The sequence below is a fragment of the Chaetomium globosum genome, genomic scaffold (genome assembly GCF_000143365.1).
Source record: "Chaetomium globosum CBS 148.51 scaffold_3 genomic scaffold, whole genome shotgun sequence".
NCBI lineage: Eukaryota > Fungi > Ascomycota > Sordariomycetes > Sordariales > Chaetomiaceae > Chaetomium > Chaetomium globosum.
The window spans coordinates 450,973-473,979 of NT_165978.1; the positions used below are offsets into that span (position 1 = coordinate 450,973).

At 55.0% G+C, this 23,007-nt stretch overlaps 9 protein-coding genes across 9 annotated transcripts in view; 4 read left to right on the top strand and 5 right to left on the bottom strand.

Annotated features, from left to right (window-relative positions):
• The window catches only part of CHGG_05417 (uncharacterized protein), a gene marked incomplete at both ends in the record, with an annotated part of 3,215 nt that extends 275 nt beyond the window's left edge, over window positions 1-2,940 (bottom strand). The window contains 6 exons of the mRNA XM_001221511.1: window positions 126-389; window positions 448-903; window positions 954-993; window positions 1,139-1,206; window positions 1,258-2,536; window positions 2,588-2,940. Of these exons, the coding sequence (XP_001221512.1) occupies window positions 126-389; window positions 448-903; window positions 954-993; window positions 1,139-1,206; window positions 1,258-2,536; window positions 2,588-2,940 (2,460 nt within the window). The remainder of the gene's footprint in view (window positions 1-125; window positions 390-447; window positions 904-953; window positions 994-1,138; window positions 1,207-1,257; window positions 2,537-2,587) is intronic.
• Window positions 2,941-4,451: 1,511 nt separating this feature from the next.
• CHGG_05418 (uncharacterized protein) lies at window positions 4,452-6,503 on the top strand (the record flags this gene model as incomplete). Its single annotated transcript, XM_001221512.1, has 3 exons — window positions 4,452-5,293; window positions 5,363-5,828; window positions 5,880-6,503. 3 exons carry the CDS (start codon window positions 4,452-4,454, stop codon window positions 6,501-6,503), a joined length of 1,932 nt encoding a protein of 643 aa, XP_001221513.1.
• Window positions 6,504-6,735: 232 nt separating this feature from the next.
• CHGG_05419 (uncharacterized protein) lies at window positions 6,736-9,863 on the bottom strand (the record flags this gene model as incomplete). Its single annotated transcript, XM_001221513.1, has 8 exons — window positions 6,736-7,549; window positions 7,947-8,197; window positions 8,262-8,384; window positions 8,466-8,819; window positions 8,878-8,999; window positions 9,072-9,115; window positions 9,290-9,671; window positions 9,752-9,863. The coding sequence occupies 8 exons, from the start codon at window positions 9,861-9,863 to the stop codon at window positions 6,736-6,738; spliced, it is 2,202 nt and encodes a 733-aa protein (XP_001221514.1).
• Window positions 9,864-10,936: 1,073 nt separating this feature from the next.
• Window positions 10,937-12,900, bottom strand: CHGG_05420 (uncharacterized protein; the record flags this gene model as incomplete). Its single annotated transcript, XM_001221514.1, has 2 exons — window positions 10,937-11,779; window positions 12,103-12,900. 2 exons carry the CDS (start codon window positions 12,898-12,900, stop codon window positions 10,937-10,939), a joined length of 1,641 nt encoding a protein of 546 aa, XP_001221515.1.
• Window positions 12,901-13,712: 812 nt separating this feature from the next.
• On the top strand, window positions 13,713-15,221 carry CHGG_05421 (uncharacterized protein; the record flags this gene model as incomplete). Its single annotated transcript, XM_001221515.1, has 3 exons — window positions 13,713-13,876; window positions 14,192-14,695; window positions 14,912-15,221. 3 exons carry the CDS (start codon window positions 13,713-13,715, stop codon window positions 15,219-15,221), a joined length of 978 nt encoding a protein of 325 aa, XP_001221516.1.
• An 885-nt stretch (window positions 15,222-16,106) lies between these two features.
• On the bottom strand, window positions 16,107-17,662 carry CHGG_05422 (uncharacterized protein; the record flags this gene model as incomplete). The annotated part of the gene is made up of 2 exons (XM_001221516.1): window positions 16,107-17,008; window positions 17,350-17,662. 2 exons carry the CDS (start codon window positions 17,660-17,662, stop codon window positions 16,107-16,109), a joined length of 1,215 nt encoding a protein of 404 aa, XP_001221517.1.
• A 1,945-nt stretch (window positions 17,663-19,607) lies between these two features.
• Window positions 19,608-20,457, top strand: CHGG_05423 (uncharacterized protein; the record flags this gene model as incomplete). The annotated part of the gene is made up of 2 exons (XM_001221517.1): window positions 19,608-19,829; window positions 19,894-20,457. 2 exons carry the CDS (start codon window positions 19,608-19,610, stop codon window positions 20,455-20,457), a joined length of 786 nt encoding a protein of 261 aa, XP_001221518.1.
• A 654-nt stretch (window positions 20,458-21,111) lies between these two features.
• Window positions 21,112-21,612, top strand: CHGG_05424 (uncharacterized protein; the record flags this gene model as incomplete). Its single annotated transcript, XM_001221518.1, has 1 exon — window positions 21,112-21,612. One exon carries the CDS (start codon window positions 21,112-21,114, stop codon window positions 21,610-21,612), a length of 501 nt encoding a protein of 166 aa, XP_001221519.1.
• Window positions 21,613-21,793: 181 nt separating this feature from the next.
• Window positions 21,794-22,457, bottom strand: CHGG_05425 (uncharacterized protein; the record flags this gene model as incomplete). The annotated part of the gene is made up of 2 exons (XM_001221519.1): window positions 21,794-21,991; window positions 22,143-22,457. The coding sequence occupies 2 exons, from the start codon at window positions 22,455-22,457 to the stop codon at window positions 21,794-21,796; spliced, it is 513 nt and encodes a 170-aa protein (XP_001221520.1).
• Between the last annotated feature and the right edge of the window lie 550 nt (window positions 22,458-23,007).

The following is a 23,007-nucleotide window of genomic DNA, read 5'->3' on the forward strand; positions in this document are numbered from 1 at the left end:
TGGGTGGTGAGCTGGAGGAAAGGGGGGGGAGGTTTAGTTTTTGGGGTTTGTTAAAAGGGAAGGGTGGGGGGTGATAGGGGTGTCGGGGTAGGGAGAGATATGGGGATGGGAACGGGGGAACTCACACGACTGGTGAGGGACTGGAGTGCGGATGTTTTCTGGATCAGAGAAGACTGCAGGGCGCGTAGGTCGTGGATGGCGCTTTCGATATTGCGGATTGGGGATGGCGCCTCTGCCGGTGCGTTGTCAAGGTCGAAGTAGGCGAGGTCGGTCTCTCTAAACCGATCCCAAGCCGAGATTGTACCCGCCAAGCCCTGGGTGAGTTGCTCGAGTATTCCCATCGCCTCGTCAGAGGCCCGTTGTGCGCGGCGGTTGTTGCCTTTCGTCGCCTGGTATGGGAGATTAGGAAAAAGGGGGGTGGTGTGACTCATCGTGTCTGGGACTCACATGGGCTTTCACATCCTTCAGAACCTGCCGCCCAGCATTCTCCCACTCCCCCTTCACCTCCAACACACAAGACTCCATCACTGTCAAGAAATACTCCCTCGCGTCCGGCACGGTGCTGTCAGCCATGTGGCGGCCGCAAGTCAGTGGATCCATGACAGCCCCTCCTTGCGTCGACTGGTAATACCGGACGTCATGCCTACTCTCACCGCCGTCGTGGTACGTGTCAAAGAAGCCGTACGCTGTCCAATGGCGGTTGTCGACACCCACGATCATGCATGAGATCTGGGCCTCATGGAGGTATGTTTGGGTGCCGCGGGATTGGTTCAGAAAGCCTACTTCTTTCGAGCCCCTCAGCGGCCCGTTGCTGCCATAGCGGGTGTCGAGTGACGGGCTGCTACCCTGCCTCCATGCAAAGAAAGGCAGGTGGAATGAGAGCTGAAAGCCCTGGTTTCCAGGCTAGTGGATTGTTAATGAGATGCAATATGTTCGGAGGACGGGGACCATACCTGGAGCTTTACATCCATGCCGGACTGGAATCCCACATGTCTGTACACGAAGTCTCTAAGGGGCAGGGTCTGCCGCTCAGAGGCCGTGGACGCAAGTGCCAGGGTGCTAGCGGGATCGAGGTTGGTGACATAGCTGACAAAGTTAGATCAGCACTATTCGAAGTGGGATCCGACGTGTTTCTTACACTGAGCGCTTCTTGTGAGGCAAATCGTCATCCTTCGCCTCGGTGTCAATCAGTTGAGGCACTGGCCTCTGGTTCTCGTATTAGCGCAGCCCATCGAACATGCATCATGAGTGACCTACCGCTGCCAAAGCTTCATAAAGCTGGCCTTGGTCAAGGAACCGCATGCCGTTCATGGAGGAATGGGGACTCGTCGGTGACGGCTCATCGAAGATGGCAACCGCTTCAGACCCGACATCCTGGCCAGTTGATAGGGCTTCAAAGTTCGCCGGCGCGCAAAAGTCCCGGATCTCGTCGTAGATGTACCGGATGGGTGGGCTGTCGGCGTCTTGCACAAAAGCGCGAATAATCCTCTCCGCTTTGCTCGTCTTATCATCCCCTTGCATTTCGGCCAACGTCAGACAGTACGGCATATTGTTGGCGGCATCGATTGCGCCATGATTATGCTCGAATGCCTTCGGCCAAAGAGACGGGGCGACATACGTCTCTCTCGCCTCTTTACCGGACCGCCTGCCCCTGTGGCTGCTTCGCCCCTCAGACCTCCCTGTGTCCGAGTCATCCTCGTCAGCCGACTGCTCCACGAAAGTATTCTCGAGCTCGTCCACATCCGACCCTAGCAATGCGCGGCGGAACTCGGAGATGTGGTTGCCGCCCGTGGTGTAGGCAATAAACGAGATGGCAGGTGACGATGGCAGAAGATCCCAGACTGCCAGCGGTAGCTCAAGAAGCAGCACCGTCCCGAAGCTGGGGAAGACGGCGGAAATCTGGATATTCTTGGCCCCCTCCGGAACGTCCAGCAGCCACTGCCTCCATTTCTCGGCGTCGATGTGTTGGTCTCGGAGACGGCAGGTAAGCAGGATCCCGGGTCCTTCCGTGATAATGTCGGTGTTGCCGGTCGGGGGGTTGAGCTGGATGAGAGATTCTTCGGATTGACTTTGGCTCCGAGGCGGAAGAGGGGTGAGGACGATCGTCTTGGGTTTCCTTGAGAGGAACGAATGGACGGGGGTTCGCCGACGGGGTCGTTCAAACATCGGCTGTCCGGTGCGGCGGTCCACCTGGACGATGGAGTAGGAGTCGTCGGTAAACGAGATGTTCGGTGTCCAGACTTGCAGTCGGTTGATGAGCCTTCTGTGAAGTTCGACCATGGAGAGCCAGTCGGTGGTGTGGGCGGCGTGGGCGAGCTCCTGAACAAGAGAGGCAGTAAACGAATCGTTGTCCCCTTCACTCTGGCTCACGTCGACACCCCCTGCTGCCAGAGTCTCAACTACTCCACTCCCGATAAATGTGTCCCTGGCTTCGTAGGCGTGGAGGCAGTCATGCAGGAGTAGGACATCGCAGTCAATCTCCCCGAGGAACGAGTGCAGAATAGATGACTGTACTGTGGGCGAGTCTCGGCTCCGGCTGGCCTTGTGTTAGTTCTGACAAAGGGGGAAGTATATTAAAAAGTCTTACTTAGCTGCCCATACGGGGCTACCACCGGGCTGCTCGCTTGCGCGGGCGTGCCCACCATAGTACAGGATAAGGAGATTCCCTTCCTGGCCGTGAGCATCGACCAAGTCGGCAACCTTCCGGGATACTTCAACGGCCGAACGCCTTGATGGGATCTTCCAATACTCGGTGTCGTAATGGTACAAACCCCTGAATACTGATTCCAGGTTTCTTACTTCGGTCTCGACGCCAAGATCATCCTTGTCCCAGGTCATGAGCAGGACCTTAACCTTCCTGTACCGTGTCGAAAAGCGGTCTGGCCATGCCGCCGAGACGGCGTCTGTGAGGTGTGATAGAAAGGATGAGAAGTCGGCCATGTGGAAACCCGCCGAAGAAGTGTCGTGTGTGGTGGTCTTGACGGAGGAGTCCATGATGAGACCTTGGGAGTGCGCTAATCGTACAAAGAGAGAACAGATAATTAGTGTACAGAAGACTAAAAACATGCTGAACGCATTTCGATGCTCTCGAACAGGTACCGATCATGCTTTGAGAGGTGGTGGCCATCCGTATATCAGGGACTTGACGCGGCCATGGCGCCCAATCATGCCTTGATGCCCCTGTTGACAGGAGGATCCAACATGGAGACGGCCATTGGGCAGAACAAATTCCGAGGCGAACTCTCGTTTGGTTTCTGAGGGTTGTTGGCACCAAAAAACTGCGACCCGCGCTTGTGTCAGTCTGATCCGGGCTGACGGGTGACGTGTCTCGACAAAAGAAGTCGGTTGGCTTGTGATGGCTTGGGCGAGCAAGGCGCCTCGTGTCAAGCCCCTACTGAACAGCTAAAAATTGACATTCTGCTCTGGGCGTCAGAGGTGATTGGGTAATGGAGGGCACCACCCCAGTTATCGTGGCGGGTGCATGGCCGCCGACCACTCATAACACGGCCCATTGGTGTCCGGGTTGGGCAATGAGCGACTCGATGGTTCTCGGAATCATCAAAGCCATACAGCTTACGCAGCCCGTCAAGCAAATGTGCCTAGTTGATGTGTTTGTCCTGGCTCGCTTATCGGCGTGCCCAGCGCAAACCAGGTACACGATCAGAAGAATGGAGCCCAACATTTCACGCTCACAAGGCGGCGGGGCTTGTTTGGCACAAACTGGGGGCGGAACGAACCGCTCTAGTGTAGTATACAAGACAGCATGCAACATAAGCGACCGGCCCGGGTTTCCTTGGAGTTTCCGTTTCTTGGCTGCTGGGCTCTATCCACCAAAAATTTCTCATGTATTTCAACATGCGACCAGATATGAGCTCGTTGAAGTGAAAACGGGCTCGATATGGAGTCCCCGGACCCTGATGACGTCTGCCGCGGCCCAGAAGCCTGGGGGGACAACGGCATCCTCATGCGATGATGTAACCTAGCGCGGGCGGCCGCGGCTAAAGGGTCTCATATTTGCCTTGGTATTGCACCTGTATGCGGGTGGGTCCCCGCTGTTTCAGACGGCACTTCGGGAGATCAACAGGCGGGTAACTTGAAGGGATGCGTGAGGAGGCGGTCTGGTAATTGGTGGGAAGTTGGGAACGCTTGGCTAGTGCCAGGTACCAGGCTCGAACATAGATGATCTCCATAGAGAGATACCAGGTTCGGCAGTCTCGGAGGAAGGATTGCTTCGCGGGTATAAAGTGTGGATAGGGGGCACCAGAAGCAGGGCCGTTTGTGGGGATCTTGCGTGTTCACGCGGAAAAGAAAGTTGGCCTTAGTTCAATCGAGAAGGGATGGGCGATATCAAATTATATAGTTAGGGCTGGGGGAATCCCTTGCAAGTGTCGCCGAGGAGTCACCTTTTCATCGCTCCAGTTTCTGTGACTCTCTCATCACTCCGGGGTAAGATGGGTTTGTCTTGGGGGGCGTTATTCGCTTTGTTGCTGGCCACCGGCGCAGTAGGCAACCCAGTCCTACGACCACGTCAAATATCATGGCCGGAACCGGTCCCGGCATCCTCGATCGGACCTCTTGACTGGTCTTCGATACAACCCCCGGCGTCACGACGGTCCGGCAGCAAATTCGCCTCCATCAAAGCTACCGCTGCAAACTCCCCTCCCTTGACCGTGGACTGGCGTAACCGCGATGGGCTCAACTACATCACCACGGCACAAGACCAAGGCATCTGCAACAGCTGCTGGGCGTTTGCCGCGGCAGCTCTGATCGAGTCCATGGTGCGCATCGAGCATGGGGTGTGGAGCAAGCGCAGCGAGGCCGACGTGCACGACGGGGTGGGGGCGTCATGCCCGAGCGTCGGCAACGCCGAGGAGACCCTTGCGTGGGTGGCCGGGCAAGGCCCGGAGTTTCTCAAGGACCCGACAAAACCGCGGCCGGGCATCGCTGACTGGCCGTGCGACCCCTACGAGGCGACGCTGCATGCTTACGAGCACTGTGCGGACCGAAACGGGAGGACGACGCACATTCCGTATTTCCAGTCGCTGGGAATGATTGAGGACCAGAAGAGATGGCTGGATGAGTACGGGCCGCTGATCGTTACGTTTATCCTTTACAAGGACTTCGGATCATGGAAGCCGACAAGCGAAGGCAGCGTGTACAAGTGGGATGGGGTATCCGAATCCACCGGCAACCATCTGACAATTGTCGTGGGGTATGATGATGATAAGCAGGCATGGATCATGAAAAATTCATGGGGACCGAGCTGGGGCGAGAGCGGATTTGTTTACTTTGCGTGAGTTACCCCTGAGTCGAGGTTGCTTGACTTTAACGACTACTAGATGGGTGCTAACGTCATGCTTAGTTACGACCAAGCCAACATTGACAACTGGACCAAATACGGCGTTGCCAATGTTAACCCGGATCCGTGGACTCGCAGGCGGCACCAGAGCGGAAGCATGCTTCAGTCGGGCAACGGCGACACGCACCGGAACTTCGAGCTTCTCGTGAGCGAGCCCACCGGATCGGGCTTTGCTCATGTTTCGCGCGATAGCAACACCACGAAATGGAGCAAGGTCTCCAAGATTGAGGGGAGCGGCCTCAATGGTCAGCCAGCAATCCTCGGGACTTCCTTCAACCGGGATTTCCATGCGGCCGGCGTCAACAAGGATCAGACTTTGCGGCAGTGGGCGTACAGCCAATCGGCAAAGAAATGGTCCTCTGTTTCGACGATTGAAGGCAAGGGCATTGATGGGTTCCCCGGTCTGGCCCAGAGTGATGGCACCCACTTGGTCATGGTTGTCAAGCATGCCGATGGAACTTTGAACGAAGTAAGCCCCGTCTGCTTTCATGACTCCAGAGTCAAATACTAACAATGCAAGTGGCAACAACCCCCAAACAGTACCACCTGGACCCTTGCCAACTCCCCTATCGCGAGCGACGTTGCTCAGAGCGGACCCTCCCTCGTCCAATCTAACGTTGCCCTCAACATCTACGACCCCCAAACCATCTCGCGTGGAAACCTTTACACCGTGGCCACCCGCGCCGACGGCAAGCTGCAACTGTTCTGGCGCGGTGGCGAGGACACTGGAAAGTGGTCAGCTAGTGAAGTGTTTGGTACGGGCATCCCGCTGGACACGCCCCCGGTTATGATTCAGGACTACTTCAACACAGCCAACGAGCAGAGCATAGGCGGTTTCCAGCTTGCCGTTGCCGTCGACGGAAGCGTACAGCACTGGGAAAGGCTAAACGGCGATCTTGACCGGGAACCGCCGGTGGAGGGTGAGCAGGGGAAATGGAAATTGACCGAGACCGTTGGGTCAGGGGTGAAACATGTCTGGGCGTTGGTCCATGGGAGCCACAACCACAAGATTCATATGGTGACAGAGGGGGAGGATGGGCGGTTATCTTACTGGGAAAGGGATGGCAAGTGGGTCGAGGTTGAGAAGTTACCCGCGTTGAGTGATGAAAGCTGGCCTACGTCAGACCCAGTAACTGGTGGCTAAGTTGGGGGCGGGTAGGGGGATGGGGAATATAGGGGCGGGAAACAACCTCCCTGGGGGATATCCCCCTTTATATATGATGTTAGAAAGGCGATTACGTTTTAATCCAATCCCCAAGGGTACAAAAGTAGCGCCGTTCTATGGATTGCGAGAATGACGTCCCCTCACTTTCGTAAATGAATTCATCTCTCTCTCCATTTTCACAATGTTTCTCTTCCATACCTTTGGTCTCAATCTATAGCTTCGCCTTCACCTTCTTTAACCCCTCATCCACCCCTTTCTTATCCCCTTGAAGCGCGGCCAGCATCACCTCATCAGCCCCAGGAATCACCATCTCAAATATCGTCCCTTCCCCTCCAACAACCGCATACTCAAAGTACCCACACCTCGCAATCGGTCTCGTCTTCCTCACATCCAATCTCCCCTCCCCATCCAAAGCCCACTCCGCAATATGCACCCCCACCACCCTCCCAATCACCAAATCCACGCTCCCCACCGGCCCATACCCGGGCAACCTCACTGTCGAATGATACACGCACTCAAACTTGACCGGACTCGCCTTCACCATCGGTACCGGATTCCCCTTCCCCCTACCCGCATTACCCCCCTCCCCACCCTCATCATCCCCCCCATCCCCCGGCAGCACGGTACTAAACTCCTTCTCCAACCCGGCCACCCCAAACTCATCCACCCCATACCCCACCGGCTTCGCCGTGACATTGACCGCCTCTCGCAACGCATACGTTGCCAAGCTCCACGCGAACTTGCCCGTCGCCTCCACGTTGCGCACCGTATCCTTGCGGGCGCCGGCGCCGGAGTGGCTCGCCTGGTTGGCCGAGAAGAGCACGTAGGGGGGGTCGAAGGTGAGGGGGGCGAACTGGCTGTAGGGGGCCAGGTTGTGGGTGGGTTGCGGGTTGGGGTGTTGGGCCGTTGCGGCGGGGAGGGGGGAGGTGGTGGAGATCCAGCCGATGGGGCGCGGGATTACGCAGGCTTTGAAGGGGTCGTAGGGGAGGTTGTGGGGGGTTTTGCCGGGTTGGTAGAACATTGTTCTTGTTTTTTTTTTGTTTTGGTTTTTTTCTTTTCGTGAGGTTGGAGGTGGTGACGGGTTTATGAGGGGTTGATGGGAAGGATGGTGTGGGTGGTGGCCGGGTCGTCGTGGTCTGTTTGGTTGTGCGCGGTATGACGGCTGTTCAAGGTATGACGGAGAGTTCAGACAAAGATTGTGACGCAAAACTGTGACGCAGGTCTCGGAGTTGGGAGGAGACCGGACGATGAGCGCTTCCCCGCATATTAAGTTAACAATCCCGTCTGTCGTCCTTCGAGAACGTTTAATTGGGCAGCTGCTGCCCGAAGACGCGGGAGAGTAGCGAGTAAATCCCGAAACTCTACGGAAAGTCCTATGATGCATCCAATACTACCTCCCTCTTATCCATTTATATCTCGTACCCTCCCGCCAAATCCATGATCCGGTCGGGGTCTATCTGGTCCCTGATCTGTCGGAGCCGCGCAGTGTTCTCTACCCCATACAGCTTCTCCGCCGGCGTGTCGGCGAACACATAATTCGAATAGTCTAGGAATGTATCTTCATAGATTCCCTCCTCCTTGGCAACCTCCTTTAGTCTTGCCAGCGATTGGCGTGCTGTGGCATACCACCACTCATCATCGCTTTGTTTCGCCCAGGCAAAATATAGGTTGAGCTTGGGTTCAGGTAAGTGACCTCCTTGCTACGAGTTCATGGGACGGATGCGGATGGGGGCTTACCGGAAGGAGAGAATCGGCGTGCGGGAATGCACCTGGCTTTGCATGCTTGCCGTAGTCTATAAACGGTTCGATCTCATAACTGACCATCGTACCGCCATGCAAAGCAGAGGTCTTCCCGATGTCCTAGGTTGGGAACAATATCAGTATCTGGCTATCTCTCTGCATTCACCCACGCCGCACGCGGCCGTCGGACTTGGGACGTACCTCCACTTCCTGCTTGACGGCTTCAATAAACCGGTTGGTAAGTCTCGTCGTGGAGAAGCTACCGAACGTGCCCCGTGCGTTCAAGACAATTTCGGCTGGGAAACTGTTTACAAGATTTTTGTACGACTTCTTGCCCGTGTTGTCGAGAGTGGTCAGTAGCCCATCAAACATGTCGAAGATTTCTGGCTTCTCTGGTCCGTCATAGAAAAACAGCGTCAAGGAAGTTACCCCTAGGCCGCCACCATCAAGAGTCGTGATGATTTGCGCTTTTGGGTCCTTGCTCTCTTCGAAAAAGCGTTGGGTTGCGTTCAGAAGTGCAGGAATCTGACTAGAAGGATACGCGCGGAGGCCACCCTAGACGGCATCAGCATTGCTATGTGCTGCGAGACTGAGTGGCGGTATTGTTACCTACCCATACTTGGGCCGGCTGCGGGTGAGTGTAAAACTCGGCTGAAGTGACAATTCCGTATCGATTCAGGCCGCCTCGGAGTGCGAAAAAGAGATCTTGGTTTTGATCATCCGAGGCGGTAGTGACTGTGCCATTCTAAGCTTCTTGTCAGCTGGCTGCCTTATATGGGGACTACGAGTGGTTCGAGTTAAGCTTACCGGAAGCACCACGTTGAAAGACTTGACTGTGTCGCAAGTGAGACCTGGATATACCCGTCAGCAGCCAGCCATCACCCTGTTCGTCGTGAGAATGAAGAAGGAAAAGGGGAAAAGAGGAAAAGGAGAAAAAAAAGGGCGAACCATATTGGTTTGTTTTCCTGCCCGATGTCAGTACTGCGGGACTGAAGTTCCAATCTTGTATCATATTAGGAACTTACCAGGAATATCCCCCCCCCAGGGTGAACCCGCCAACGCCGGGCCCGGGAACTCGCCCACCAACAACACTGACCCCGGTGCCATCAAGCGCGTCATATACATCGGCCCACCCCTGGCCAAACCCAAGCGTGACAATCGTCTTGTCCTCGGATAGATCAACTTGGTTCAAACGCTTGAGCGTGATATGCACCCCGGTCGTACTGGAGAAGCCCGGGTTTGATGAATGTCCGCCCGAGTATACGGCAAAAGGGGTGCTAGATGCACCCACGATTTCCAGGACCAGCGAAATATCCTCGACGGAGCCAACCTCGACGACACACGCCGCGTCCCCGTTTGAAGAACGGAACCAGTGTTGAGTGGCGGTAGTGTAACGCAGAACTTGAACTAGATGGCTAACATATCAGAGAGCCGGGTTTGGAACTTGAAAGGGGAGGCAGAAGACTAACTCGGATAGATCACCTCACTTGCCTCCGACAACTGGCCTGCAATATCTTGACAGACATCAGTGTAATCCGGAGCGGCGTTGACATTACAAGCAAGTAGGACGGCGCCCAACAGCGCCCGGGGACGGACCATGGCTTCCAAAAATACCCGACTATCCCTCTGGCCAGGAGATGACGATAAAAGACTGCCACGAGATAGACTTAACGGGACTCTAATAGAAACATCATAGGAATTATATCCGCCACGACCTGGCACTTATAAGCCCGGCCCATCCCCTTGGTCGTATTCACTCTTCCGCTTGACACCTCACAATCCAACAAACCCGTGGGTTCCCTGCTTGTCACAAAAGTTCCAGCATCAAGCTGCCAGGTGATGTGGGCATGAGTGGCATGGAACCTGGCTATGGTAGTCTTGGGGCTGAACGCCTGCCGTATCAGCCAATGGTGGGGAGGACCACAGCTGCCGGCATCTGGTTCTCGGCTCCCGAAGGAACCGCATCGAGGTGCATTGCCCCCTAAAACAAGTTTCACGTGCAGCTCGCCCGACTAGCTTACCCTTCCGGGAACTGCGCTAGCTGCGGTTAATCGGCATGCACCCGAAGGTGACCGCAGGTCCGCATCCGATTGGGACAGTTACAATGTGGTCACCATTTTTCCGATTGGCATCTCGTCTCCACACTTGCGAGCTGGCTCGCAAGCACCTATCCAATTCGATACTAGGGGCGGTGGCATCATGACAAGACCTTCCCCTATACCGGCACCCTCACGTTGAAGAAAACACAAAGTAAGGGAAATTTGGAAAAGAGGATGTAGAGGGGACCAGAAAAAGAAACCAAAGGGAACCAAGCAAGAAGGGAGGAAAGAAAATCAAGGGAAAAGAATGGAAGGGGAAGAAATGAAGAAGTAAGACGCGACAAGAAACCAAAGAAAAAGAAGGGATGGAGATGAGGAAAAGAGACGGGGAAGTAAGCCGAGGAAAATAAAAGACACCAAGTCGAATCAACAGTAGGCTTCGAGCTTCCGAAGGGCTTCATTTTCTCTTCTTTTCTTTGTTACTCCTATCTATCTGCGAAATGTCCGTCGACATCTACGCTCAGCGTGCAGCTATTTCCTTCTACGGCGTAACTGGACAGCTCAAAGACCGTACGTTCTCAAACTCGACCAACCTCCCCTTCACATTCCCCAAACTGTCGGACTCCCGGGCACTCATGCCCCGTTTCGAGATAGCCGCCCTCCTGAAGCCGGCACGCCCCACCCCGCTCCCATCAAGTATCCAAAAACGGACATAAACGCGTTATCAGGATCGTCCACCACATCATGCACAGCCATGCCCGCCTCCCCCACCGATCCGATCAAGCGAAGCAGCGTGCGCGCCGTCATCAGCCCCACCGCCCCAACCGCCTCCCCGACAAACGGAATCCAAAAGAGCAAGTCCGTCAAGAACCCAAGAATAAACTCCCCCCGCTGCGCCTTGGCAATATCATCCGCCATGTCCACAATCCTCTTCATACTCGCGATGGCCTCCTCGGCCGCGAACGCCGGCAACGACGGGGCATCCACCAAACCCGACACCAGCATGAGCTCGTCCCACTGGGCAAACCGCCGCACGATGCGGAACCGCTCCAGCATCTCGCTGACACGTGCAAACGAATCGCCGAGGATCTGCTTCGGGTTATAGACGTCGATCTTAGCGTCGTCCGGGAGGGGGTACCCCCGGAACCAGTTATCCTGGCGGTCCTGGCACTCGAGCACGTCGTCGCCTGCGTACTGGCAGCCGTTGATGGTCCGCATGTGTCGCTTTCCGAGGCGGACCCAGTCCCGGTCGATGCCCCAGGTGTCGGCGAGGTCCCGATAGAAGCCGTCGGGATCGGTAAAGGTGGCGTTGGGGATGGGCGTGCGATCGAGCAGTTCGAGCGGGAACTGGAATTTGGGACACGCAGGCATGTCGACGGGAGCGGCGCAGTCGTAGTAGTCACAAATGGTTTCCTGGCACTTGAAGTACTTGTCGACTTTGTCGCTGACCATGAAGGTATCGATCTGCTCGGGTATCTGTGTTTTGACGTATTTTTCGTAGGCTCGAAATTTGTTGTCGTAGTCGTCGTGGATTAAGTGTTTATACCTGCTCAAGGAGCCTTCGAGTATGGCGACCTGTATGTCGACAAGGTACTGCTCGATGCAGTAGGTCGGCAGTTTGGAGATCAAGTCCTACAGTCTCTTGAGAGAGGGAGGGTTGGTAGCGGCGTTGCAAGAGATCTGTCATACCAAATCTACCGCCAGATCAATCTCCTCCTTCCGGGACCCATCCTTCAGAGAGTTTTGCCCTTCCGACATTCGACACTGGCAGCTGCCACCCGCTCGTATGAGTGGATGACCTGGTAGTGTTCCCTCGCCTGCCCCCCGTGGTAGAACACATTAAGAAAGTCGTGAATCTGCTTCTCCGCATCCATGATGCCCTTGGCCTTGGCTTTGAGAGCCGTCTCTTCCCAATCCACAGTCTTCCACATCTCTCCGGTCACGGGATTCTTGCCCAAGTCTTGCTGGTAGATTGCCATCGCGCCGCCCAGCTTCTCCAGTGCCGCTTGGTAGAGATATGGGCCATGGTCTCCCACGCGAGCAATCCTGACTTTCTCACTGGTCCTGTCGAAGGCCTCCCAGAGATGTTCGTTGTCCTTTGTCTTTTTAACGGCCTTGAACGTATCATTGACTTTCTCCCCGAGCTTGGTGCCGTAGTCGCTCCATTCGTGCGTGTCGCCTGCCATGGCAGAGAAAGGCTGGAAGTTGGGAATCAGAGGTGCGCTGGGGGGCTTTGGGCGGGATTCGTATAATTTGAACGTTGCTAAAGCCGTTTCGTCGACATCCAGTTTTCCATCGCCGTCCAGGACGGACCATCCTTTCCCCACATGTGCCTTGCCCAAGTGAACAATCAACTCGTCGTAATTGTGTCGGGTGGCTCCCTTTCTCGCCGGTCGACATGGTTGATAAGCGCCGTCGCACACTTTCTTCTCCTTATTCCACTTGGCGCACGTGAAGCCGATTGTTCTGTCTTTTTCGTCGTTGAGTTCGTCAATCTGGTAAGTTTTAAACAGGAGGAGTTGTTCCAGGCATCCCTGATACCCGCCTGCCCACACAGTGGACACGTAAGAAAGGACGAAAATGTTGAAGACCTTCATGGTGGCGGAAGGGAATGAAGTGTCAGCATAGAACGTGAGAGTTGTCTTGAGCTCTGCAAGACAGGACACGGAGTGCGGTGGACGAGACCTAATAAATGACGAGTGATTCGCTTCTTCGGCTTGGGTTGGCGCGTTCAGGGTTCTTTGATGTCTCTGTCCTTGCATCGTCAACCTTTCCCTTTCTTTCTCTTCCTTTTTAGTTATTTTCTTTATCTTTTTCTTCCTCCCTAACCCCCCTTCTTTTTCTTCTTCTTTCTCCGTCTCTTTTCCCTTTACACATCGTTGACTGACAATGTCTTTACTTCTAGAACGCTGTGTGTGGACCCACCGTAAGAGACGTCTTCCCCTTCAACACCTATCCCGAAAGAAACTAAATTAACGCCAGGGGATCAAGGTTGGCGGCACGCCTCAGCCCCCGCCAGGCAGCGATTTGGCAGCCCATGTCTACTGAATGTTTGTTGTAACACCTGGGGCCAGTATGGAACGACTGACGACTTTTGTCTCATCCCCAAGTCAGCAACCAGTGCACCGGGGACTGCTGCTCCCGGAAAGAGTGACTGTAAGTGCTTTTTGTCTCCCAACTCGGCATCCATTAAAGACCACGGGGCATGCAACTGGCGTGGAGGACTATGTAGGCATCAGGAATTGTGGCGGAGACATCGTCAAAGGTCCGGTGCCGCGGATTACATTTCCCACGCGGAAATTGAGGAAATTATCCACTCCGGCAAAGTCAACAAACAGTGGAAGAAGCAAGGGTCCAACTTCCTGGAATACAACAACATGGAGTGGGCGGCCTATATAGACTGCCTACGATGTTAAGAAGCCTCGGTGTCGTTGATGATTCTGGCCGGGCATTACAGTACCAGAACGACACATTGCGCCCAAATATTCATGTCGCCGTTCATTTCCCAGAATTCGCGGAGGAGTACGCTTTACCTGTCAACCGTAACACACCCATAGGCGAAAACTTACACCGGTATGTCTAACTTCCGTCGGTGATTGCCCCTCACCTGTAGTTACCAGTACCCCGCTTGATAGACCTTCACCGGCGAACCCCAGACCCTTGGACTCAGCGACATTCGTGTGGATCTGTGTCTGGCTCTTGTCGCGAAGTGATCTGGGCATGGCTCTGGCACCATGCTTGGAGAAGGCCTGCCAGCAAACACAAGACCGTTGAATCCGGAGAGATTCGAATCCGCGTCGCCCATGTATCGCTCGCTTCACCTCGATCTCTTCGGCCGGGTTTCTTCGAACAGACCTACCCGTCTTACCGTCTGCTAACGTCTTCTAGATACTTCAAGATTCGTGTCTACGAAACAAATTACTCCAACGTGGAGAAGATCCTGCTGATGAAAGTCAATTTCCAAGAGACGATGCGCCTGCTCCTCCAGAACGCTTTTCAACATGACGACCCGGAACTCACCAGCGAGATGCTTGCACTTTACCAGCAGTGCCCGACCCTTTTCAATAAAGTACTATCTCGAACGGACCGAAATGAGATGGATGCCCTACTCGAAAACGAAGACCACGAGATGGAAATCGACCAGTCCGCAGACAGCAATCATCTCAGACCGGCTGCGATCAATCGTATCCCAACAAAAAGTGTTGTCGCAACCCACCCAATTAATGATGGCAATAGAATCCCGACTCGCTCCGGGGACCTCAACACGACATCGACTTGGCGTGGTCATCTCCGACTGGCATACCAGTATGACTACGGCAAACCTGCACAATATCCATCTCTGTTCGAGAACCGGCCAATCCAGTGGTCACGGAAGTTCGGATTCACCGACAGGTGCGTACCAGACCACCAGGTCCATACCCCTGAGTCCCCACCCCTCCCCCTTTCCCACCACCGGGACACGTGAGTCTGGCTCGCCTCGTCAGATTCCCCCAGACGGCCGGCGTGCTTGTCAGCACAGGTTCCCGGAAGGGACATTGACTCCTGGGTGGCAAATAGAGGCTGGACGGCTTAGCGGTGTGCCCAGGCTAATGTTCTTCATACGGGCAGGAAGTCGAACGACCGCTTCACGTTCAGGACTGGCGACTTTGTACGATTCAAGGGCGACAACCAGACTCTTTTCGGGCGTGTGGACCATATCTTCGTCCTCGACAACGACAAGGACAGACACATCTTCACAGTACTAACACTGATCAAGCGTACAAAGACTCGACATAAGCTCCTGGACTTGGAGATAATGGAGGAGACGGAAGATGCTGTAGTGGTTGGGGTGCCTGTCATTCGCCCTGTGCGTCTCTACATGGTACCGGTCAGGGGCGTTGGCATCATCTGGGTGAACTGGGACATACATGCGTTATGAGAGCGCGCGATGTAAGTTGCCCGTTTTTACCTCCCCTAATGACGCCTGTGTCAGGTAACGAACCGGTTGGGGTAGACGACAAAGATAACCTGGAAAGTGGCGTCGCGCTCCCTCTTCGGCTAACCAGCAGGCCGATAGCGCTACTGTTCAACCAAACCAACCCGCGACCAGGCAGTTAGCAGCAGGGCTAAGAGGACTTACATGACGTGGACCCACTGGGGATGGATGCACGCGAATCCCGTATTATTGAGGGGGTGTTTGGGATCTTTATGTAGGGAAACAGACGCTAAATACAACAGTGGCTCAAAATACAATAACAGGGTGCAATGGGGGCGGACAGGAGGGTGCAGCGGAGGGTGTGGCAGGCTAGGCGCTGGAGCGGGGCTGCGATCGACGGCATTTGGCGTGGGAATGCTAGTTGCATTGGGTATGCTAATTACGCGGGGTATGCGAGTTGTCAAACTTGTCAAATATTTTCAGGCTATCATAGCGCTGTCAACTAGCGTTCCCACCTTCCACGGAACCCCGCTGTGGTATTCTCATAGCTTTTTTGTGGGCTAGGTCGGCCATGATGAGCTTTGTGTGGCATTCCATTCTTGCCAGAGACTTGACCAGCGGGACTATTGGAGCTAGCAAACTGGAAACTGCTGCTCGACAGACAGGCGAAAAGGAGGGCAAGGGCATGGGTATAAGATCTCTTTCACGAGTGTGCTCTATGTGATCTTTGGTATTGTTCCTGTAAAACATTCAACTGAAAGTGTTATCATCGAGATCTATGCCAGCTTTCACCTTCTTTTCAATCATATGTTGAGTCCAAGGTCGATTTTATCTGTCTACGAGCTTCACCGTCGACATCTTCCCAAGAAAATAATTGATAAAATATGATCACTTAAAAGAAGTCGTCCTCTGTAAAGGCATCATTGCCCCCATCATTACCTTCTCCTTTTCTTCCCCTTCCTTCTCGTATCGCAACCAGTGATGTCCCACCGCAATCGCAGGAACACGCCCCTCCAACCCGCCCGTAGGCTCGGCTGCCAGTGATAGGCCGATCGCTTCTCCCTCCAAGATGCCAATGCATGATTGTGGAGAAGCCGCCGGGCCGCCCCGACTTCTGCCAGGGTATGGCCGAGGAGAAAACATGGAACAGTCTTGTTCACCTTGGTCGACGTCGTCGGTGTCAGGGGTTGCCTCCACTTGTGCCAGGTTGGCCCCCTCAAAGGGTGTATAACCAGGCCATGCGTAATTCGGAAAACTGAGGGGCTCGAATGGGGACAACGGACTGCTTGTTTCCGGGTTCGGCCCCCACGGTGTGACAGGATCTGGTGTTGACCATACCCGATGGGGGTTCGAGAGACCCAGGTCCCCGCCCGTCTCTGGCAACGTGATCTCCTGCAGCTTGTTGGGGGAATCCTCCCATTTTTTACCCACCGCATATGGGCAAGTGCACACATGTAGACAACCCCCCCTCCCCGATGGGGGCGCGTTCCGCATGGAAATGAAGCAGCGCTCGCACAATGCGGCACCCCTGAGCTGAGCGCTACCCTGGTTCTCAGTCTTCGGGTGTTCGGCGCCGAAAACTACCGGGCACACCTCACCCCGCGTGGCATACCAAACCGCCGCTTGCAAGATGGCATCCAGTACCTGAAGCTCGCCCTCATCCCGCGGCGCATACACCAAGACCAACCCCTCGGGCACGGGCAGCCGCTGCTCCATGACGCCGTGAAACAGCAGTCTGAACCAGCGCTTGTCATTGGCACAGAGGGGATGCCGCTCGCCCCACCCAGCCTCTATCACCGTCCTGACATCTTCAGGGTGCAAGACGACGTGGAGGGAACCGTCTGCAGCGTGGACGTGGGCGATCTCGCCGCCTCACTCCTCCGGCTGGTGGATGGCGCCGGCACGGTGATGCTCAATATTCAAAAAAAGGGCTTATTGATCGTCCATGGGCTCGAGGTAGGATGGCTTGATCTGGAGGTGCTCGGGGTATACGGTTTCGTAGGACCTGAGAAGCGTCCTGGTATTGCAAAACAATAAGCGTGATGACCGTTGATTAAGAGTCTCTCGAATTGTACGGGGTCGCCAACCTAATTGTACGCGGCCCGCACAGACTACATGGATTGCGCCACACCTGAGACGGGCTGAGCCCCCGAGCCCCGTCCACGTCCTCGTGCCGGCGTCGGTGTCGACACTTCGATATCCCGTCCTTGATAGAGGTGTCCCTGGATCTCCGCCTGGTCCATAAGCTCCCATTGAGAGGGATCACGTTGGCGGCTCGCAGCGGCTCGTCGACGATAGTTGTCTCCACGTGGGATGGCAGCAATGGGGATCTGCTCGGGTCCAATAACTGGTCTTCCACGACGTACCACAACTGCGAGGGGCTCGAGGATAGGGAGATAGAGGTCCCCAGAGGCAAGGTCCTTGCGGTAAAAAGGGGCAAGCATGATGGGGCCGTTGCTCAGAGGCCACGGAAAAAAGGGGGAGGCTCGTGGGTTCTCAACGGGGGTTAGGGTTGGACGAGGGTTGCCGAGGCTCGGGGTGTCAGAATACGGGATTCACTGGTCCAATCAGGCAATCAAGTATGGTTGTTGTCCGCGCTTGTTCCGCGTCCGTTGTATTTTTCGGTGTCTCTTGTTTTAGACTCCGACATGTGGGTCCCCTTGGGGTTTTTACCCGTCGAAATGAGAAGTGATGGCTAAGCTCAACATGCCCCGTTTTCTTCATATCCGAAGTCTCCACCCCGATATTCTGACACGGGGGACTACAGGAAGACGGGAAGAGGTCGCGGACGGGGACGAGGCCAGCAAAATAGAGTAGACGAGACCCAAGGACGTACAGGTCTAGCGTCTAGTGCAGCCATACAGCTCGGGACGCCAGAACCGGACACCCCCTTGGCTAGTTGACAGATAGAAATCGATGCCTGAGTTTCCTGCAATAGATCCCCCTCAAGTGTGGCGCAATCCATGTAGTCTGTGCGGGCCCCGTACAATTAGAGAGACTCTTGATTAAGCTGCGCGGTGGCAGCAGTTCGCCGGACCGTTGGCCTCCTCCCGAGCCTTTCAGGAATGGTGGAAATATAGCCATGGTTAGAGAGCCCGTTAAGCCTAACTCTGGGGGGCTTGAGCACATTGACCCGGGCAATCGCCGCGAGAGCTGTGAGGGCATACCAAGCCCTGAAAGTCAATACTGGCCTTCCCTCCAAGAACGGAACACTATCGAGATACGTCCGGTACGTATTCCAACCCCACCATGCTAAGCCAGTAATAGCGTAAGCCCAGAAAAGTTGACGTGCTGTAAAGCTGTCCATCAGGTAGTAGGATAAAAAAAAGCCCAACCCCAGAAACCAGAGAGACAAGTCCAGCCAGAGAGCAATCAACGCAGGTAAGGTTACGAGGGCACAATACCATAAGATTTCCAGTAGATAACCTAACTCGTATTTGATTATTTGTGACATGCTGCGAGCGGGTGTATGAAGCCCATTTTCGGGTTGCTATGGGGAAAATGCTATGGAAGAAGGCGAGGGAAGGCTTAAGTTATTTGGGTTTATCGCATGGGAGGTAGTAGTAGTTAGTTGTATGCTGGTCCCATCTAGTTTGTTCTATCCAAACTGCTTTGCTGAACAACAAGCTTGTTTTTACCAAAGGCTGTTGCTGGTTGAATCCCTTGCGGTTTTGGCTCTGTTCATGCTATACCCTGATATACTGGTCCATCAACCAATGGCCGCCAGCACCCTGACTGAGTACCGAAAGTGGGAACCATGAGCCTATCATCACCCGACAAAGCCGAGTCGTGTTCAAGGTCCAACGCCCTTCAACGGTCCTGGGCATGGAATCTCACGGCATATCTTAAATCAGCTACTGGGCCAACCCTCCAAAATTATATACCCGCTAATTACGTTCCAACGACTTGTGAATTGACCGGCTCGCTACAATACGAAGAGGGACTTGAAATTATCTGAATAGGTATCATTTCCATGGCCCCGGAGAAAAACTTCTCTGTTTCTTTGCTGGAGTGACAATATCACGCGTTGCTTGGCACACCGGGATATTGATCCCACAATACCACTCAAAGGTGCAAATGAGCTTCCAATTTCTCGCATTCACCGTCAGCTTGCCCCGATGTAATTGGACACCGATATTACACGCGAGCCCAAGCCGTCCCGAGTCGGGGGCTGTGAGCCTCATTTCAGCGAGTTCTGCCTGCGAGTGAGCCCTGACACAAGGTCAATGCAGGAGTCCAATCAGCCCAAAGACCGAACCTTGCCGACATAGATCTCATTGTGCATTAAAGCCAACCCTCAGCCGTCTTCGAGAAACTGAGGTTTTCACGCCAGCGACTACCGACAGGAAGATTCAACCTGATTTCAGATTCCTTGTTCTGTTGCCCACCATGCACCTCTCATTGCCTCTGCTTCAAGGGCTGCTGATCGCCGGAGCCGCTGCAACGCGTCAAAGGATACAACGGCAAGGCAGCGAGGATGGCCGGGAAGGCCCAGTTGAACCCGACACGGCCGCGGACTGCACCTTCTTTGACACCGCTCGGAGTGCGTCGGACAACTGCGCGCACTTTGCGTCGTTTTGGGGTATCTCGGAACAAGACTTTATCCAATGGGTGCGTACCAACAACAGGGTCAATCAATCTACCTACAAGAACCATTTCTAATTCAGCTTCGCAGAACCCGAGTGTAAAGTCCGACTGCAGCGGCATCAAGGTTGGCAACTCGTATTGCATCGAAGTCAACTACGGCATCCCGCCCACACCAACAACCACAGCCGCACCCAGCAGCACGGCGGCCCCCAAGCCGACCCAAACCCAGTACGGGCTGATCGACTCATGCACCGAGTTCTACGAGGCCAAGTCCGGAGATATTTGCGTCAGCATCGCAAGTTCCTTTGGAACCTTTACCTGGCCCGACTTTCTCCTGTGGAACCCGGCGGTCGGAGATGACTGCAGCAGATTGTATGCTGGGTGGTACTACTGTGTCGATGCCCCCGAGAGGGCGCCCACTCCCACCAGCGTGATGCCAGTCGAGACGTGCAACCCGACGGCGCCGACGCCGACCCAGCCCGGGCCCATCTGCGGCTGCACTAAGTGGTACCAGGTTGAGGAAGGAGACACTTGCTCTGTGATTATTAATAAGTTTGACCTCGGTGAGAACTTTTACAAGTGGAACTCGAATTTTGGAAGCCAGTGCGAGTACCTGTACCTTGGGTATTATGTCTGCATTGGTGTCGAATAGGGGAGACTGGAGGCCGTTTGGTTGAATAGACACCTATCCCCCGCGGTATCTCGGCCAGCCATCGGAAGACAGATTCTCAAATATATAATATTGAATTCCAGTTCAAATCTTTTTACTCGCACATGACGCGATGCTAGATAAAGGTGATAACTAGTTACCATGAACAGCACGAATCTCGCCGGCAAAACTCCGAACTTTATGATCCAAAAGCCAGGGCTCGTCCTCGCTGACCGAATGAAACAAGCTGAATTTAACCAAACGCGGCTTGATTACTGATCAATACACCTGACAGCGCGCCACTTACGTGCCAAGGACGTCATGATGCACCCCTCTTCCCCTTTGTGTCGACGCGTCGAGAAGCCACAAACGCGCTGTCTGGGGCTGGCGATCTCCTTTGCGCCTGTGTTAATCGCCATCCCGATGGATGCCTAACGAGTGGCTTGCCAAGAGGAGGGGGTCGACCGCGGGAACTCGCTCGATGGCAGCCATGGGACGGCATCAAGGGAGACTGAAGATTTAAAGAGCTCCTTTGTCTCGATCATCGTAAAATCCCCAGAGCTTGCCTTCATCATCATCTCACTCATCTCAAATCTAGAAGCTAGAACCATCACCAGATCCATCACGACATTGTGATCTTCATCCTCCCACCTCACCATGCCGCTCAGCAAGCTCCAACTCACGACCTGTCTCTGGTTCGACGGCCAAGCCGAAGAGGCCGCCAACTTCTACACCTCCATCTTCCCCAACTCCAAGATCACCCACATCCAGCATTACCTGCCCAACGGCCAAGAGCTCCACCGCCACGAGCCCGGCACCGTCCTAATCGTCGAGTTCGAGCTCGACGGCCACCGCTTCGTCGGACTCAACGGCGGGCCACACTTCCGCTTCAACGAGGCCATATCCTTCCAGATCGACTGCGCCGACCAGGACGAGGTCGACTACTACTGGGACAAGCTGGCCGAGGGCGGTGACCCGGCCAAGCAGCAGTGCAGCTGGGTGGCGGATAAGTACGGCGTGTCGTGGCAGGTCGTCCCGACGGCGCTGAAGAGGATGATGGCGAGCGATGATAAGGCGGCGGCGGGGCGGGCGACCGAGGTGATGATGCAGTCGAAGAAGATGGTTATCGCGGATTTGGAGAAGGCATTCAGGGGTTAGGGGGGCAAGTGGGGGATCGAATTCAACAGGAGGAAAGGAAGTGCGGAGACGGAAAATTGTGAAGTGAAATCGAGAATTTGGTATGTTCATTTGACAACTATTCGATGAGGGTATGAGAAAACGAATCAAGGCACGCATGAGAAAGTCAATGTTGAGGTCCAGACCGTCCAGCGCCTACCCCTTACGCCTCATCCCCATTATACAGGGGCTTCCACCCCAGCCACACCCACTTGCCCTTCTCGCTCCCGCTGTAGAAGTGCATATCCAACGGCGCATCCTCTGGCGAAGGCGGGCTGTCGGGCGCATTCGTCGCCAGGACGCCGTACTGTGCGTACCTCAACACCTGCCGGCCGGGAATAGGTCCCGAGTTTCCAAAAGTCTATCAAGCACAAAGATTAGCCACGGAACTCCTTTAATTATCACAGCCAACAGGCAATACAGCCGACAACCAACACCCCGCTCTCCGGGAATAACTGACACACGACCAACAAAGCAAAGGAAAAAAAAAAAAAAAAGAAAGAAATACGCACCCCAAAAGTCGCGCCCTTCACCCCCCGGCCACACCTAAACGTCGCGACATCGATCCCGCACCCGCCGCTCGCCTGCGGGGCAAAGAGCTGGAACTGGCCGTTGGGCAGCGGCTCGACCGAGAAGAAGCCGCACTGCGCCTCGTCCGTCGTCCACTGGCCGCTGCTGGTCACGCAGCCCAGGTCGTCGTGGTCCGCGCCGATGTACAGCGTGCGCAGCTGGCCGAGTCCGGTGAAGTCTTTGCTGCTGCTGGAGGCGAGGGCGGTGGGGGGGAGGAGGGAGGTGAGCGCGAGGAGGAGGGCCGTGGCAGTGCGCATTGTGGGTGGTGTGCGTGATGGGGAGTGGACTTTGTGTAGTTGTAAGGGAGGTTGTGGTCGGTCTGTAGATCGGAGAGTTGGCGGGGGGTTGGCGGGGGGTTGGGTGGGGGGAGGGGGTGGGGGTGGTGGTTGAAGATGTGAGGATGGTGAACTGATTTGACAGTTGCGGGTTGATTTGTTGGTCGTCGGGGGGCGTCTTCTGAAGGGCGGTGATCACTCAAATAAATACTCACCGTCGGAGCGCCAACGCGTCATTCTCTCACCCCTGGATTGACCAAAAAGTCCCTCGGAGAGTTCCACGGAGCACCCATCCATGGATCGCCCGATTAGTCCCACGGATACGCCCCCCGGAGTTTTACGGTACTCATTCCGGTGTAGGCAGGTGAGTTGTTTCCCGGTAGCCGGGATCTGAATAACACCACAACCAACAGGGCGTATCTCCTGCTCGATCCGTCATCTGCAGCGTGGGCAGCCACTCGTGCTGCAGAAGTCCGGTGATCAGGCAACTTGCTGCAACTTGCTTCTCACTCTGTCAGGAGGGCCCTTGCCC